The sequence below is a fragment of the Mus pahari genome, chromosome 21 (genome assembly GCF_900095145.1).
Source record: "Mus pahari chromosome 21, PAHARI_EIJ_v1.1, whole genome shotgun sequence".
Classification (NCBI taxonomy): Eukaryota; Metazoa; Chordata; class Mammalia; order Rodentia; family Muridae; genus Mus; species Mus pahari.
The window spans coordinates 25,761,484-25,776,751 of NC_034610.1; the positions used below are offsets into that span (position 1 = coordinate 25,761,484).

The 15,268-nt window shown below is 45.0% G+C and overlaps 1 protein-coding gene across 1 annotated transcript in view; it reads left to right on the forward strand.

Annotated features, from left to right (window-relative positions):
• The window catches only part of Dnah8 (dynein axonemal heavy chain 8), a 231,087-nt gene that overhangs the window by 158,264 nt on the left and 57,555 nt on the right, over positions 1-15,268 (forward strand). Inside the window, exons 79-83 of the mRNA XM_021221842.1 lie at positions 2,640-2,761; positions 6,455-6,573; positions 9,227-9,429; positions 11,818-11,891; positions 14,366-14,518. Of these exons, the coding sequence (XP_021077501.1) occupies positions 2,640-2,761; positions 6,455-6,573; positions 9,227-9,429; positions 11,818-11,891; positions 14,366-14,518 (671 nt within the window). The remainder of the gene's footprint in view (positions 1-2,639; positions 2,762-6,454; positions 6,574-9,226; positions 9,430-11,817; positions 11,892-14,365; positions 14,519-15,268) is intronic.

Below are 15,268 nucleotides of genomic sequence, written 5' to 3' on the forward strand. Positions count from 1 at the left end.
TTTTAGTTATAGTGCTATATATGATTTTTTTCATTGTTTTCCCATGCCTAGGGACATGGGAGGACAAGATGGAGATGGGCTGTATCCCCCTCCTCCCTTCTCCTCTCCCCCTTCTCTCTTTTCTATTTGGGATCTCATTGTATAGCTGAAGCTGGCTCAGAATTTGATACACACCCCTAAAATCATTTTTGTTAACTCCACCAAAATTCAGATAGGAGCCTCCATACCCTCCGCAGAGACTGCGTTGCTCATTCTTGGAGTGCGCAGCTTAATGAATGGTCCCAAGGCAGTGTAAGGGGTGTGGTAGCGTGTTGCTGGGGAGCAAGGGAACTTGGTTCTGGAAACTGAGCATAGGGGCTAGGTTGACCACAGCCCAGGGTCCTGCTAGTCATACAGAGCTCATTGAAACAACGAGGGTCCAGGGACACAGCCTGTGACTGAGACTCATGCAGATCTGAGACACCTTCCCATTCAGACAAAACCCCGTGTCTTTTCTTCTCTCCTCAGTAGTGACATTTGGTCAGACCAGAGCTATTTGCCAAAAGGAAACAGACTTCTCTGAGGGAAGGTTTGTGAGTGAGAGACACAGGGAGACACATAGGGCAGAGGACATACCTGAGCTGTGGTGGGAGCACATTTGTGACCCCATTTCATCAAACTGGGGAGCCAGATTGCACAGGGCCAGCACAGGCAGCCAGGGGACTTTGGATTCAATTCAGTTGGCAGCAGGGAGCCATCGAGTGTTTTATGGGCAGGGACACAGCACGCACAGAGCAGTGCTTTAGGAAGATTAATTTGAAATTGCACGACAGGTTGATTGACAGAGCTACAATCGGTTCAGCAAAAAAGGAGGCTATCTTCCGAACAAAGCCACCTTATTATATAGTCTGTTTTAGTTTCAAACTGGCTTACATTTTGATGGAATTATTTTTTAAAGGATAGCAAGGCTTATTTTTCCTAATGCCTTTTTATAGAGCTAACAAATAGACACTCTTATGTCACAGACACTTTTTTAATCTTTGTGCACTTGATACTCAAGGGAGGAGAGCCGGTATCTATGGTCACAGCAGCGTTTGATTTCCCAGGACAGTTCTTACTTATCAATTACTTCTCATTGTCTGCAGCATTTGTAAGGCGCCTTTGACTTTCTTCTCCAGCTGAGGATGTCAGAGCTCTTTGAAAAATGAAATGGATACCAGAGGCAACCCTGCACTATGGGACAACTGATGACACTGTTTCTTTGCCGGTTTAGTCTAGAAAGATATTATCTTTGTTTAGCTATAGGCCTCCCATGTGGTGCTGCTGGGAAAGACCAGAGTCTTAGGAGGATACAAATTAAGTGTCACAATCACCACTAATGATGGTGTAGCTCTTACTGATCTCACAGCAGACCACCTGGTAGAGTCTGTTACTCTGTTACTTTCTCTGCCAGACAAGAAAACCGGAGACTGAGTCCGGGGTCTGAGGGACTGTAAGGGTAGAACAGCCAGCGTGTTTTGGGAGGATTCCTCCTGTAATTATTCCTCTTTGCTTCAGGAACTTCCTCTGATATCTCTAAAGACATCAGACAAGACAAAAGACATGGAGACAAGACAAAAGGGGTGGGGGCATGGTAGGGAAGCACCCACTGTTCTCCCACAATTAACCTTTCATTTGTGGTTGTTCTGTCAGAACAAGGCTTCCTTCAGGGTCAGGAAGTGAAGGGAAGTTTATTTTTCATGATACTTTGAGGGTGTCACAGATGTCCAGAGCCACAGACTCCCTAAGTCCATTTAGTGGTGCAAAGGAGTCTATGTAAGATTTTTTTTTTTAATGCAACACTTCAATTTATACTGCTTCTCAGGAAATTGCTAAATGGGGGAGCAAAGACCTGAAACCTCCCTATGTCTTTTTGTGGTCTGCATTGTTTCTATGTGAAAGGGAAGTGTTTGATTGGAGTTCTTAAGAGGGACCGTGAGGTTAGGGGAGGCTCCGTGGTTAAGAGTACTTTCTGCTGTTGCAGAGCAGCAGAGTTCAGCTCTAAGCATCCTGGCTGGGTAGCTCAGGACTGCCTGTAGCTCCAGATCCAGGGACTCTAATGCCCCCTCCCACCTCTGTGAGAAGTTACATACATGTGCACACACACACACACACACACACACACATACATACACACTCACACACTCACACACATAAAGGTAGTGTAAGAATTACTGCTTTGCAAACATCCAAATTAAATAATAATGGATCTGCAGTTATGACACAGTGTGATTACAGACCTTTCAAACCTGTAAAAAAAGATTCTGTATTTTGCTTGAGAATGTACATCTTGCATATCCCCCCTGACAGCATGGTTGAACCCAGTTCACATTCTGTTTAGTCTTCCTGATATGTAAGGTGACCTTACTCCCACCATCTCCAAAGTGCCTGCATCCTGCGGGTGTGTGGAGGACACTCTATAAGTAGTGAATGGATGGACAGATGGATGGATGGATGGATGGATGATTCGAACCTATCACCACTAAAAAGAAACAACTACAGCACTCCCCTCCCTTCCACTCCCCTTTTCTTCCCTCTTTCTGTGTGTCTGGTATGATTGATATTTCTGGTATGATTGACACGTCTGATCTGATTGATGTGTGTCTTGCATGTCTCCCCAGGTGGAGCAGCCCTGGACCTGAAGGCGTGCCCCCCCAAGCCCTTCCGCTGGATCCTGGACATGACGTGGCTGAACCTTGTGGAGCTTAGTAAGCTCCCCCAGTTTGCAGAAATTATGAACCAGGTAAAGGAGGAAGCGATGAACAGAAACACAGGTCTGCAGATCAAAGCACACCCAGGCTGTTTCACGGGAGCCTGAGGCAGAGGAATGAGGAGCTCAATGAGGTCTTGTCATAAAAGCAACGGCAGAGATTATTGCAAGAGGGTGGCCCAGAGGTGGGAGTGGATGGACTGACCGAAAAGGGAGCATTTCACAGGCATCAGGAGCAAGCTCTCTTGCCTTGCTGTGGGCAAGGGTCTTTGTATGAGCAGCCGGATGTGCATGAATGTATGGGCACATGCATGTAGAAGCCGGAGGTGCCATTCCTCTGGCTCCACCCATTTTAATCACTGAATGGGCTAGGTTAGCTGCCCAGGGAGTCCCAGGCATCTGCCTGGGTCTACTTCCCCAGGGATTAATTGGGGTCCTCATGGGTAGCATGGCAGGTGGGTGTGGGGGAAAGAGGGGAGTGGGAAAGAACCCGAGTCCTGCCAGAGTTCTGGTGCTCTGGGCGGGCAGACCTGGGAGGACTGCACATGCTTTCCACGTGGCCCTGGATGAGCATCTGGCTGTGTTAAACCACTGATCCCACACGGTTGGTGGTAGACAAGGGGCAGCCCCAGGTACCAGGTTCTCAGCCTCTGGCATCTCATGCTGGATACAGTGGAGCAGCTGAGAACAGAATAGGGGCCCCAGGGCAGCACTTGACCCAGGGATGAAAGGGGGAAAGGGCAGGGGGGAGGGGGATGCTGGGTGGTTCCCACACAGGCAAGAGTCCTTAGTCTAGTCCACGACTGCAGCATAGGTAGGCCTTCTGGCGGGAGGTTAGATACGGCTCTTAGGAGAAAGCCTATCCCATTGTTCAAGCATGGTGGGCCTTGATAATCAGAGACAGTCTATGGTTTTAGAGCTTTATTGTAGAAAGGCGGGGGGAAAGAGAGAAGTTAGAAAGAGAGAGGGAGAGGCCGGCCATGCTATGAGGAGAGAAGGGGGAAAGGGAAGGCTAGTGAGTAAGAATAGTGGGAGCTTAAGAGAGTGAGGAGGGGCCAAGCAGCCCCTCTTATAGTGGGCTGGGCTATCTTGCTGTTGCCAGGTAACTGTGGGGGTGGAGTCTAGCCAGAATGCCAGAAGCTTGGGACATTTTCTGTATGACTGATGGCCACATACCTCTCCTGTGGGGGCTGTGGGGGCAGTAACTTTGACAGGAGCCAGGGGTCCAGGAGACATGATCAAATGCCTTTCATCCCATGTTGGTGGAAATTATCATCCACCGGGTCCCACTGGGGTTCAAGACCTCAGCTCAACTGGAGACCTGGCTGTCTGTACATAGCCCATTGCCCCACAGGCAGGCACTTTACCAGCTCAGACACGCCCTACAGCCCATCCCCCTTAGCATATCCCCCTCCAGCCCCAAGGGTCCGGCTTCTATTCCTGCGTAACATCTTAGAAGTACAAGGCCTGGGTGGGTGTATTTAGTGTATTTAGGCCTTACTTCTGCCTCTGATTAAGTCATTGCTGCCAGTGTGAAGTTGAGTCCAATCAAGAGGATAGTGCACTTTTAAAAAAATATGAATTAGCTTAGTGGTCCAATGGAGAGCTGGCCCAGCAGCTAGAGCTTGTGTCACATAAGCAAGACACCCAGAGTTGAGAAACCCAGGTAAACGTTGGCTGGGCCTGCAATTCTAGCCTCGGAAGAAGCTGTCTAAAGACACTAGCCACACACAGGACCTCTGGATTTAATCTACCCCAGTGAAAGGCAGAAGAGCTGTTGAACCACTGTAGTCATCAGGGGGCGATTTGGATGAGCTTCAGACCCCCCCCCCCATCCCACACTGCCCTAGGGACAAGGTTGATCCACTTGAACTCAGAGTTACTGTTTGGTTAATAACTAGCTTCCTGTCTATATCCTCTGTCCCGAATTGCTGACAGGATGTAGAACTTTGAGTGGTTTCCCACGTGTCTATGCCCCCAAAGGAAAAGGAACCAGGGGCGAGGCAGATGGCGCAGTCAGTGAAGTGCTCGCCATGCAAACACAAGGAGCTGCGATCAGATCCTTGGTACCTACACGGGAGAGTCCGTGCATGTCTGTGATCCGGTGCCTAGGAAACAGAGGCAGCAGGGTCTCTGGGGCTTGCAGGCCAGCCCGTCCGTCTGCAGTGAGGAGTTCCCGGGCAGCGAGGGACCCTGTCTCAAAAAATAAGACAGTGATAGAGGCAGCATCCAGTCAAGATTTGTGACTACTATGTGACTCAGAGTCAAGTCTACATGTATCACACAAACACACGCACATGCACGGACTTGAACACACAGAAAGGGGGCGGGGTGGGGGGGGAGGAGGGGAAGAGAGAGGAAGAAATGTAAGAAACAGTCAGGCTGTAGGTCTGGCACACAGGATCTGAGATGTGAACTCCGCTGTCTGTCTTTAATGCTCACCATAGGTTTCTCAAAAGTGCTGACAAGCCATTCTCCGAGGACCCCAGCCTGGCGATTGCTGAGGATTATGGGACAGGCTCAGCAGTGCAGAGTTTATAATTAGACTCAATGGCACTTGGGCAGCAGGAGCACCTTTTAATGCTTCTGCACCACCCCCCTAGGTCCTCTGCGTGCCATCCGAAGAGCCGCTACTTGAGACCCACTTGGAGAGACTTCTCCCGCTCCTGGCTTTAAGGTCTCCCTAGGAAAATAAGAGCATGGATTTTTGGCTTCTCTTGCTATTTTTAAATAGAGATCAGCATTCAGGGAAATTGGTCCACATCCGTGGTTCTCAGCGGAGGGTAATTTTGTGCCATCCCCAGCAGGGTACGTGGAAGTGTCTGGAGACATTTTTGATCATCCCAACTCCAAGTCAGGGATGCTACTGGCATCTAGTGGGTAGAGGCCAGAGATGCTGCTGAACACGCTCACTGTTACCAAAGCGAGTAGGGTGAGAGCCTGGGATTCTGGTGGCTCTCGCTAGCCCAGCCGCTTATCCCAGTAAACCAATTAAAGAGACAGATTAATAGTGACAGGCAGAAAAATGAGATTCAGTGTCGCCACATTGGGAAGTAGGACAAGGAGATCTGGTGACTCCCTGCTTCCAGTCCGTCTTTAGGACCTGATAGGGGGTTCAGGTCTAAATAGCAGTCGAGAGGCAAGTGTAGGTAAGCAGTGTAGCCCACGGATATCACCCTGCCTCTCACTGACTCCAGCATCAACCCCAGTGTCTGCTGCAAGTTGTAAATCATTCTCTACGAGGCACAAGCCTCTGGCCGTTCCCAGGGCCTCAGCCCTTCCTTCTCTTAGCATGAGATTCCTGGGTGAAATTCCAATTTCTACAGATCTATGGCTTGAGTGTTAACCATAGGGAGAGGTGCAGGTGTCTATCTGCCAGTATAGTATGCTAACCATTTCCAGGACAGCCCTGCATTACATAATAATTTCCAGCTCCAAGTATCAATAAAGTGTCACAATGGAGAAGTTTTGATTTGTTGTCATCTCCCATCTCCCCCCTCCCCAGCCATTTTGTGTCACTGAAATATTATCCTAATGGCAGTTAACAAAACTGCAAGGGACAGTTACATTGTATCTATGTAATTCAGGTCATTGAAGACAGTAGCAGGTTGTACTGCTTTGTAAGCTAAGAGCCCACAAGAGTGGCTCTCCTGGGCCCTCTGGAGCGTCTGGTGCATTCCAATCCCATGCATTCTCACAGCTTGATTCTTGACTTATTACTCTTAGATATCTCGGAACGAGAAGGGGTGGAAAAACTGGTTTGATAAGGATGCCCCAGAGGAGGAGATCATCCCTGATGGATATAACGACTCCCTGGATACCTGCCGAAAACTTCTGCTTATCAGGTGAGCCCCGCAGCATCCAGGATGGGAAGCATCGCCCACTGTACCTCATCCCAGGTCTGATCTCAGCAGTCGACATCTGCTGTCTGGCATTTACTTACCTGATGTGTCTGTGCGTGTGGAACCCGTTAGGGTCCGAGACACACAAATGGTTAGAATGCAGATGGTCGCTGATTGCTTACGTCTGGCCTCTTGGGCACATCCATCCTCTCTGAAGACAGCCAGGCTTCAGAGTCAGTGGTTCATGAGTTTCAGAGTTCTGTCTCCACTGTCATGCGTGCTTGTTGGGAAAGCAACCCTGCAGTTCCTCGATGATAAATGATAGCAGGGAAGAAGTCTGTTTTGGTAACATTTTAAGTGTAGGGCTTTCAATGAAGAACTGAAAGAAAATATGTTTTTATGTCTCCTTTATCCATTTGATATTGTACAAATCATTCATTGTTGAATTTACTTCTGTAAAAGAAAATAATGGAACTTGGGCTTCTGAGATGATTCAGAAGGTAGACGTGCCTGCTGCCAGACCCGACCACCTGAGTTTGATCACTGGGACCTGTGCCAGCAAGTTATTCTCTGATCTCCACACTCCTGCTGTGGCATGTGCATAAAGTGCACACACACACAAACATACATACATACATATATACACACACAGATACACCCACATACATACCTTCATATACAACACACACATATGCACACACAAACACACACTCATACATGCACACACAGAAATACACCACATACAAACCTACAGACACACAATACACACATGCACACATACATGCATGCACATATACATGCATGCATGCACACATACATACATGCACGCATACATACATATATGCATACACACATACATATACACAAAATTAAAAATAGCCTCTGCAAGGAATTGGCTCAGAAGCTAAAACTCAGGTTCATGTGAGGGGGAAAGTAAGACTGCTGGACTATCGAGACGTGCAACTATTCTTTGGGCCATTAAGATGAAAACAACAGTTTTAAATCGACATTAAGCAAGAGCAGTTGCCTGTTGATCATCACATTTTCTTAGTATCTCATAGCTCAGAGGGGCTTTTGTATTGGAAAAAAAAACAGTGTGTGTGACTGTATGTGTGCGTGCACTTGTGCACGTACACTTGTGTGCATATGCGGGTCTCCGTGATTGGTTAGTGAGGTTCTAGGGAGATGAGACCACAGAGATTAACAAGGATAGAGAAGATGGTTTAGGTGGGAACCTGGCTTTGAGCCTCAGAACCCACATATTAAAAGCCAGGTACTGGAGCAGGTGAGATGGTTCAGTGGGTGGGAGCACTGTCTTGCAAGCCTAAGTTTGAGCCCCAGGGCACATGAAAAGGGAGAAGGAGAAAATTCACTCCACAGGCTGTCCTCTGATGTACACACGTGTATCACGACACATACATTGGCCCCTATCACATACTTATACCTGCCAAACATCATCATCAATCAAATATATAATGTTTTATAAAATATATTTTATTTTATAATATAATACATATATTTAACATTATGTATAATAAATTATATATATAATATATTAATATATACATATATATTTATATTATAAAAGCCAGATGTTGTGGTGTGGAATATACTTGTAATCCTTGTTCTGAGGAGGTGAAACCAAGATGATCCTCTGGGCTTGCTGGCCAGTTAGCCAGTCCTATTTGATGAGCCAATAAGAGATCATGCCTCAAAATAAAACCAAGGTACCTTAGAAATGATTGTCCTCTCCGAGCTCCACACATGGCTGAACACAGGCACGCACTTGCATGTGCGCATGCACACACACAGACACACACACACACACACACACACACACACACACACACACACACACACACACACACGGTGGGGAGGGGAGGGAGATGACTAACAGGAAGGGGTGGGTCAGTCAGGGTAGGTTTATATTTCCTAATGCAGCACACCTGAGCTTGCTGTTGGACATGTTGCTAGTGTTTGTAGGCCATGAGAGTGGTCAGAGGGGCCTCACTGGTGACCCCCTGGTCAGCGGAGTATGAAAGGGTGGTTTGTTGTCCTTGAAATAACCACATTTATCCTCTACCCACCATCATTTTAAAATGGGCTCATGCCACACAAGCAGGGTCATTAACTGGTAAGTGAGAGTTGGCTTGGGAGACGGTGCATCTCAGATCTAAATGATCAGCTGTCTGATATTTACTTACGTGATGTGTCTGTGCGTGTGGAACCTGTTAGGGTACACGGCACACAAATGGTTAGAACGCAGATGCTCGCTGATAGCTTACGTCTGGCCTCTTTGGCACATCCAACCTCTCTGAAGACAGCCAGGCTTCAGAGTCTGCGGTGCGTTGGCCTCTGTCATGGACCGAGGCTGGCAGAGGACCCTCTGTCCTTACTGAGTCTACACTGTTACCTGCCAGCGCCTGGCACCAAACCCTCACATGATTAAATCTGTGCTCACCCAAGGATAGTAGAATCTGCCATTGCTCTCATACAGCCCCATGGAAGGGAGGATCCGCTTGCTGCCCCTTTGTTAATTAAACTTGTGACTTTTGCACACTCGGAATTAGATGGAGACAGAGGGGGTGTAGATAGTACCTTAGAACTTACAACTTAGAAGGGCTGAACTTACTTCCTCTAACATTTTCATTTCAAGATCCTGGTGCCCCGACCGCACTGTTTTCCAAGCGAGAAAGTATATCGCAGACTCTCTCGAGGAGAAGTACACGGAGCCAGTTATCCTAAATCTGGAGAAGACCTGGGAAGAAAGTGACACGCACACACCTCTCATCTGTTTCCTGTCCATGGGCTCTGACCCCACCATCCAGATTGACGCATTGGCCAAGAAACTGAAGCTGGGTATGACTGACCATCTGTCTGTGAAATTTAGCAACACGTCTGTTTGCTCTGACTATCGCCTTTCACAGGCGACTCTTAGGAAAGTATCCATGGCCAGGCTTGGTCGTGTGCACCTTTGACTTCACATTCAGGAGGCAGAGGCAGGCAGGGCTCTGTGAGTTCAAGGCCACCCTGGTCTGCATAGTGAGACTCAGGTCAGCCAAGGCTATGTAGTGAAACCTGGTATAAAAAGAAAGCAAGTTGTCCACAAGGCAAAGCTGTATTTAAGAATTAAGCTTTTTTTCCCTCTCTCTCTTGGATCCTTTTACCTGAGACACATGTACCTGCACAGACAGGGATAAAGCTCTATTTATCTCAGACTTCTTTATCTTCAAGATGGCAGCACTGGTGGGCAGCAGCCTGCTGCCACCATGTTTACATAAATCAACGATGACAATGAAGTGCATTTTGTCACAAACTGAAAATCTAGAACCATTACTTGTAGTGTCTGGTGACCAGGGATTGATTCATTTGCTCACGCTGTCTGTTCATTACCGAGTTAGTAATGAGCCACGCTCCCCGTGGCGGCCGTTTAGAGACAAACAGAACACAGCCAGAGAAGACAGATGTGAACATAACTGAGCAGGGCGGGCAATAGCCTTAGCCACGTTCTGTAGAGATGATGACCCACAGGCTCAAACCTGCACAGATCCTGGAGAAAGCATGGCACTCCTTCCAATGCAGTTTTAATTTTAATGATGCATCCATGCATGTCTGCATGTAGGCACATGAGTGTGAATGTAGGTACCCACATAGGCCAGAAGGAGGTGTTGAATTCCCTGGAGCTGGACTCATAGGCAGTGAACTGCATGATGTGGGTGCTGGGAACCAAACTCATGTCCCCTGCAAGAGTAGCCAGTGTTCTCAGCCACTGGGCCATCTCTCCAGCCCCGGTCTCCTTGCATTGTCCTGTGAATAGAACTGTTTATCTCTCCAGAGACGCAAAACAAAAACAAAACAAAAAACTCTGGGTTTACAGAGAGCTAGAGCTGTATCTAAAGAGTTGATTCACGCACTTTAAAAACATTAGGAAAGCATATGAGGTCATTGAGAGGGCTCAGCCAGTAAAGGTGTCTGCTGTCAAGCTCGAGGATCTGAGTTCAATCCCTGAAATTCACTTAAAGGTGGAGAGAACTGACTCCAGCTAGTTGTCCCCTGACCTCCACACTTAGGTCATGGCATGCATGCACATAGACACGCACACACACACACACACACACACAAATAGTAAAAAGCAATTTTTTAAACAAAGTTCAATATCCATATTTGACTTTGCAAAGTTAGGAGCAGAACACCCTACAAAGTGATAAATGTATGCTTTAAGCATCAGCACCAGACTCGCTGGTGAACAACTGAGACAATTCCCGTTAAAGTCAGACTCAAGACAAAGATATCTGCCCACTGCTACGGTGATTAAGCACCCTTGTGGAAGATCTAGCTAACGTATTGTGAGACTCATAAATAAAAGATGTAACTCCTGAAAAAAGGAGGGACCCAAAATGCCACCATTACTCTCAGACAATGTAAGTGTCTAGCTTAAAACCACAAATGAATCAACTGAAAATGATCCTACTTAATAGAACAGTTCAGCAAGGTGACTACTCACAGCATAAATATTTTTTAAAAAAATCAATTGTGCCTCCTTGTAAAAATAAAATGTAAAAATTCCATTAGCTTTGCAATAAAAATGAAACAGGTTGTTTAAAAAATATCCATTTGAAGAAAAATATAAAACTTAGCAACATAGAGAGTTAATTCAAGTAAATAGAGTTAAAACTCATTCCCAGCTTAACAACTCAATATTGTAAAGGTGTCAATAGTTTATAGATTAGTCTATAAATTGAATGTAAGTCTAATTGAAATTCAAACATCATTTTCCCCCCTAATTGGATCCTAGGAAGACATTAGATCATCAGTAGCATAAAGAATAGCCACAAAAACTTGAAAAGAAAAAAAATGTAATTGAAAATGACCACTCCTACATTTTTAAAGCTTTATCAAATGGCAATAATTGAATCAGTGCGCAACTGGCTAAAAGCAAATAATAGAGCAAAATGAAAGACCCCAAATTACACACACACACGTACACGCACACAAGCACACATGCATGCACACATGCATCATTCATGCATGCATGCACACACACTCTTTTCAAGTCCAACCTGTGTCTTTTGCTCTTCTATCACATCCTCCTGTGTTTGGTTTCTCCATTTTTCTGTGTGCCATACATTTTCTGGTCAACACCATGGAAAGCCAGGTCTATTTGAATAGCAATGGCTTCTTAGAGGAACAGAGGGAGGGAGACCATAATAAAATTTACATTTTTGTCATTGTGAGCTTGTGTTGCAGAATGCAGGACTATATCAATGGGACAAGGACAAGAAGTTCATGCTCGAAAGCTGATCCAGATGTCCATACAGCAGGTATGCAACCAGGGACCATCACCATTGTGACCCAAGCTCGCCAGTTCCTCCATCCATCTGGTCTACCTTGCAAGGCCACAGTGATTGGCAGCATCCTTCCTCTGATGTTCGTTTTCCAGTTTTGTTGATGCACAGCCAAATCTTTGGTCATTTGTGAACCTTACATCTCAAGGCAGTTTCCTCCTCTTAGCAAGCACGGCAGAAAGCCTGCTGTTTCTTACCGCCCACAGCCACCTTTGCTTTTCTGTATCTTTCCAACCATCCACTAACTATCCTTCTATTTGTTTATGATCTGGAAGGCACAATGTCTGGTTCTTAAGGTTACAGCTCCAGCCATCTTGGAATTTCATGATCAATATTAATACAAGGGACGAATCAGGACCGTTAAATTTCAATTTTCAGTAGAAGGCGGGTTCTCATTTTTTCATTAATGGATCATTTCAGGCAAATAAAAAAATAGTCGAGGACTTTCTGTTGAAGTATTGATGATTTTTATCGAAGCGGAATGTTGAGAAGCAGTTGGCATTGTGCCTAATAAATACACAGATCGTTAACTTTCTAGAAATGCTCTGCAGATAGCCATCTCAGCTCTAATAAGAAAGGGCATAATTTATAAAAGTAAGATTAAAAATCTTGGTTTGTTTTTAAGTGTTGGATCTCATCATGTCTGTGGCGACTTTGTCACGGCTTTTCCCTGGGAATTAATGACCAGTGGGGGTTAATGGTCCAAAGCTCTACTTAGGTCATCAAAATTTCAAGCTGGTCATTAATTCTCAAGTGCCCTAAGCCTTAATCTTTATCACCTAATTAAATTCAATAATAAATTATATTTAATTTATATATCAAGGCAATGATGTGAAATTATTTCTACTTGAGTCAAACTGATTTGTCTGTTCTACTTTGGGCAAAAGTGAATTTTTTTTTTTTTTCTTTTCCTTTTAGTTTCAGTAAGTGGAAAACTTTTATTTAAATACTACACTTACCTTAGCCTTCTTCTTTTTTTTTTTTTTTTTTTTTTTTTTTTTAGACAGGGTTTCCCTGGCTGTCCTGGAACTTACTTTGTAGACCAGGCTGGCCTCAAACTCAGAAATCCGCCTGCCTCTGCCTCCTGAGTGCGCCACCACATCGGCTACCTTAGCCTTCTTTGGGATGATGTTTTGGTTTTTGTTTTTTTTTTAACTTCCACATCTTTATCTCAGAACATATTGATAATGGGATTATCAGCAAAATAAAAAAAATCAAACAAAACTGAACAACAACAATAAAAACAAAAGAAAAGAAAAGAAAAGATAAGACAAGCCAAGTCAAGTGTGGCCATAATGTGCTCTTGAGCCTCCCCCAAATTTCAAACATATCTGATGTTCCTGGATGCTGGGTAAGGACCAGAAAGCACTGGATGCTCTATCCTGTCTTCTCCTAGGTAGCCCATGATGCAGGCCCAATGCATCCTCTTTGCTACTTAAGCCAGCCCAACTCTGATTCTTTTCTTCCAGTAGAAGCCATGATTTAAATACCTTATCATGTACTTTCTGCGTTTAACAGCTTATAGATGTGGTTATCTAGTCTGCTATACTTAAGTTAGATCACAATATTAAAATGTTGACTTACCGGGCACAGTGATGCATACCTACAATTTCAGCAGGTGGAGGTCAGAAGAATGAGGCTTGAGAGTTCAAGACTAGCCTAGGTTACACAGCAAGTTCAAGGCTAGCCTGAACTAGAACGAGGCACTGACTCAATAGATGAGTGACCAGTCTTGCTTTCCTAGGTTAGTGATGGTCTCTGACGTAATGTTAAAATGTGCTTTACTTTTTACCATTTACATGGAGCCGAGTAAAGGAGTCCCTGGGGAAAACGATGACAAACAATACGATTCGGAAAGTGGCTAGCAAAAGCCACCACATGCATGACCTCTGACTTTCAGAAGGTTACAAGCACCTTAACGGATGGTTATGAAGCTGTCTTCTTGGTTTGAGTGGATTCTGACATACCTTAGGGAAGCCTGTGCAAGCATTCAACCTCACCATTAGATGGTGCCCACACTCAAGTTTTTATTTCTAATCTCTGAGGAACCAGGGGTACCAGGATGACACCAAGCCACCAGATTGGGCCAGGAACAGATGAATGTTGAATATGAATATGAATATATATATATACATACATACACACACACATATATATATGTCAAAAGTTTTCCACTTACTGAAACTAAAAAAAAAAAAAAAAGATTACTCTTGCCCAAAGTAGAACAGACAAATCACCCAAAAGAGCCAAAGATTTGACTCAGGTAGAAATAATTGTATATCATTGCCTTGATATATAAATTAAGTATAATATACAATATATATTAATATGGGCTCAAAATAAAACAGCCATGTTTTAAGCAAACTTATTTTTGAAATAATACATTTCATTTTGGTAAAAATATTCACAAGCTATAATAACTATGACTCTTTCTTATCTTTTGGATACAGGGTGGTTGGGTATTACTGCAGAATTGTCACCTCGGTCTAGAATTCATGGAAGAGTTATTAGAGACATTGATGGCCACAGAAACCACCGAGGACTCCTTCAGAGTGTGGATAACCACTGAGCCCCATGACCGGTTTCCAATTACATTACTCCAGGTCGGTCACTGTCACCCCAAGTCACATGGCTGACAGTGCTGAAGGGAGGACGGGAAGGGAAGATGGTCCCTTGGGTAAAAGTGCTCCTCACCAAGCGCAACAAGCTGAGTTTGATCATCAGAGCCCATACGGTCGGTGGAAAGAGAGAGCAGGCTCCTGCGTGTTGTCCACTGACCTCCACGTGTGTGCCGTGGCATATGCTAGACCTCCCAAAGAATAAATGAGTGCCATAAAATTTTTAATGAGGGAATGCAGCAGAGTGTATTAATCTCGATTATAATCATCAGGCTTATATAGTATTTCTACAAGTCAATTCTAAGGCCCTATTGATTTATTGGGTTTGTGCTCTGATCAGTGTAATTGGCTTTTACTCTGTTGAGTTCTAGCCCACGTGCCCCATGTCATGTTCTCATCCAATATGCCATGCTTTTTATTAGTTAATTGTATGTGTATTGGTTATTTTGACTGTTTCCATGTGTATGTACCATGTGCATGCAGGGCCCTCAGAAGCCAGTAGAGGGCACTGGATCCCTTAGGATTGCAGTTACAGAGAATTGTGAGCTGCCACGTAGGTGCTGGGAACTGAACCTGGGTCCTCCTCGAGAGTAGTCAAGGTTCTTAAAAAACTGAGCCATCTCTTTAACACCCCATACTGTGATTTCAATTGCATTCTTTCTTTTTCTTTCTTTCTTTTTTTTTTCTTTTCTTTTTTTAGACAGGGTTTCTCTGTGTAGCCCTGGCTGTCCTGGA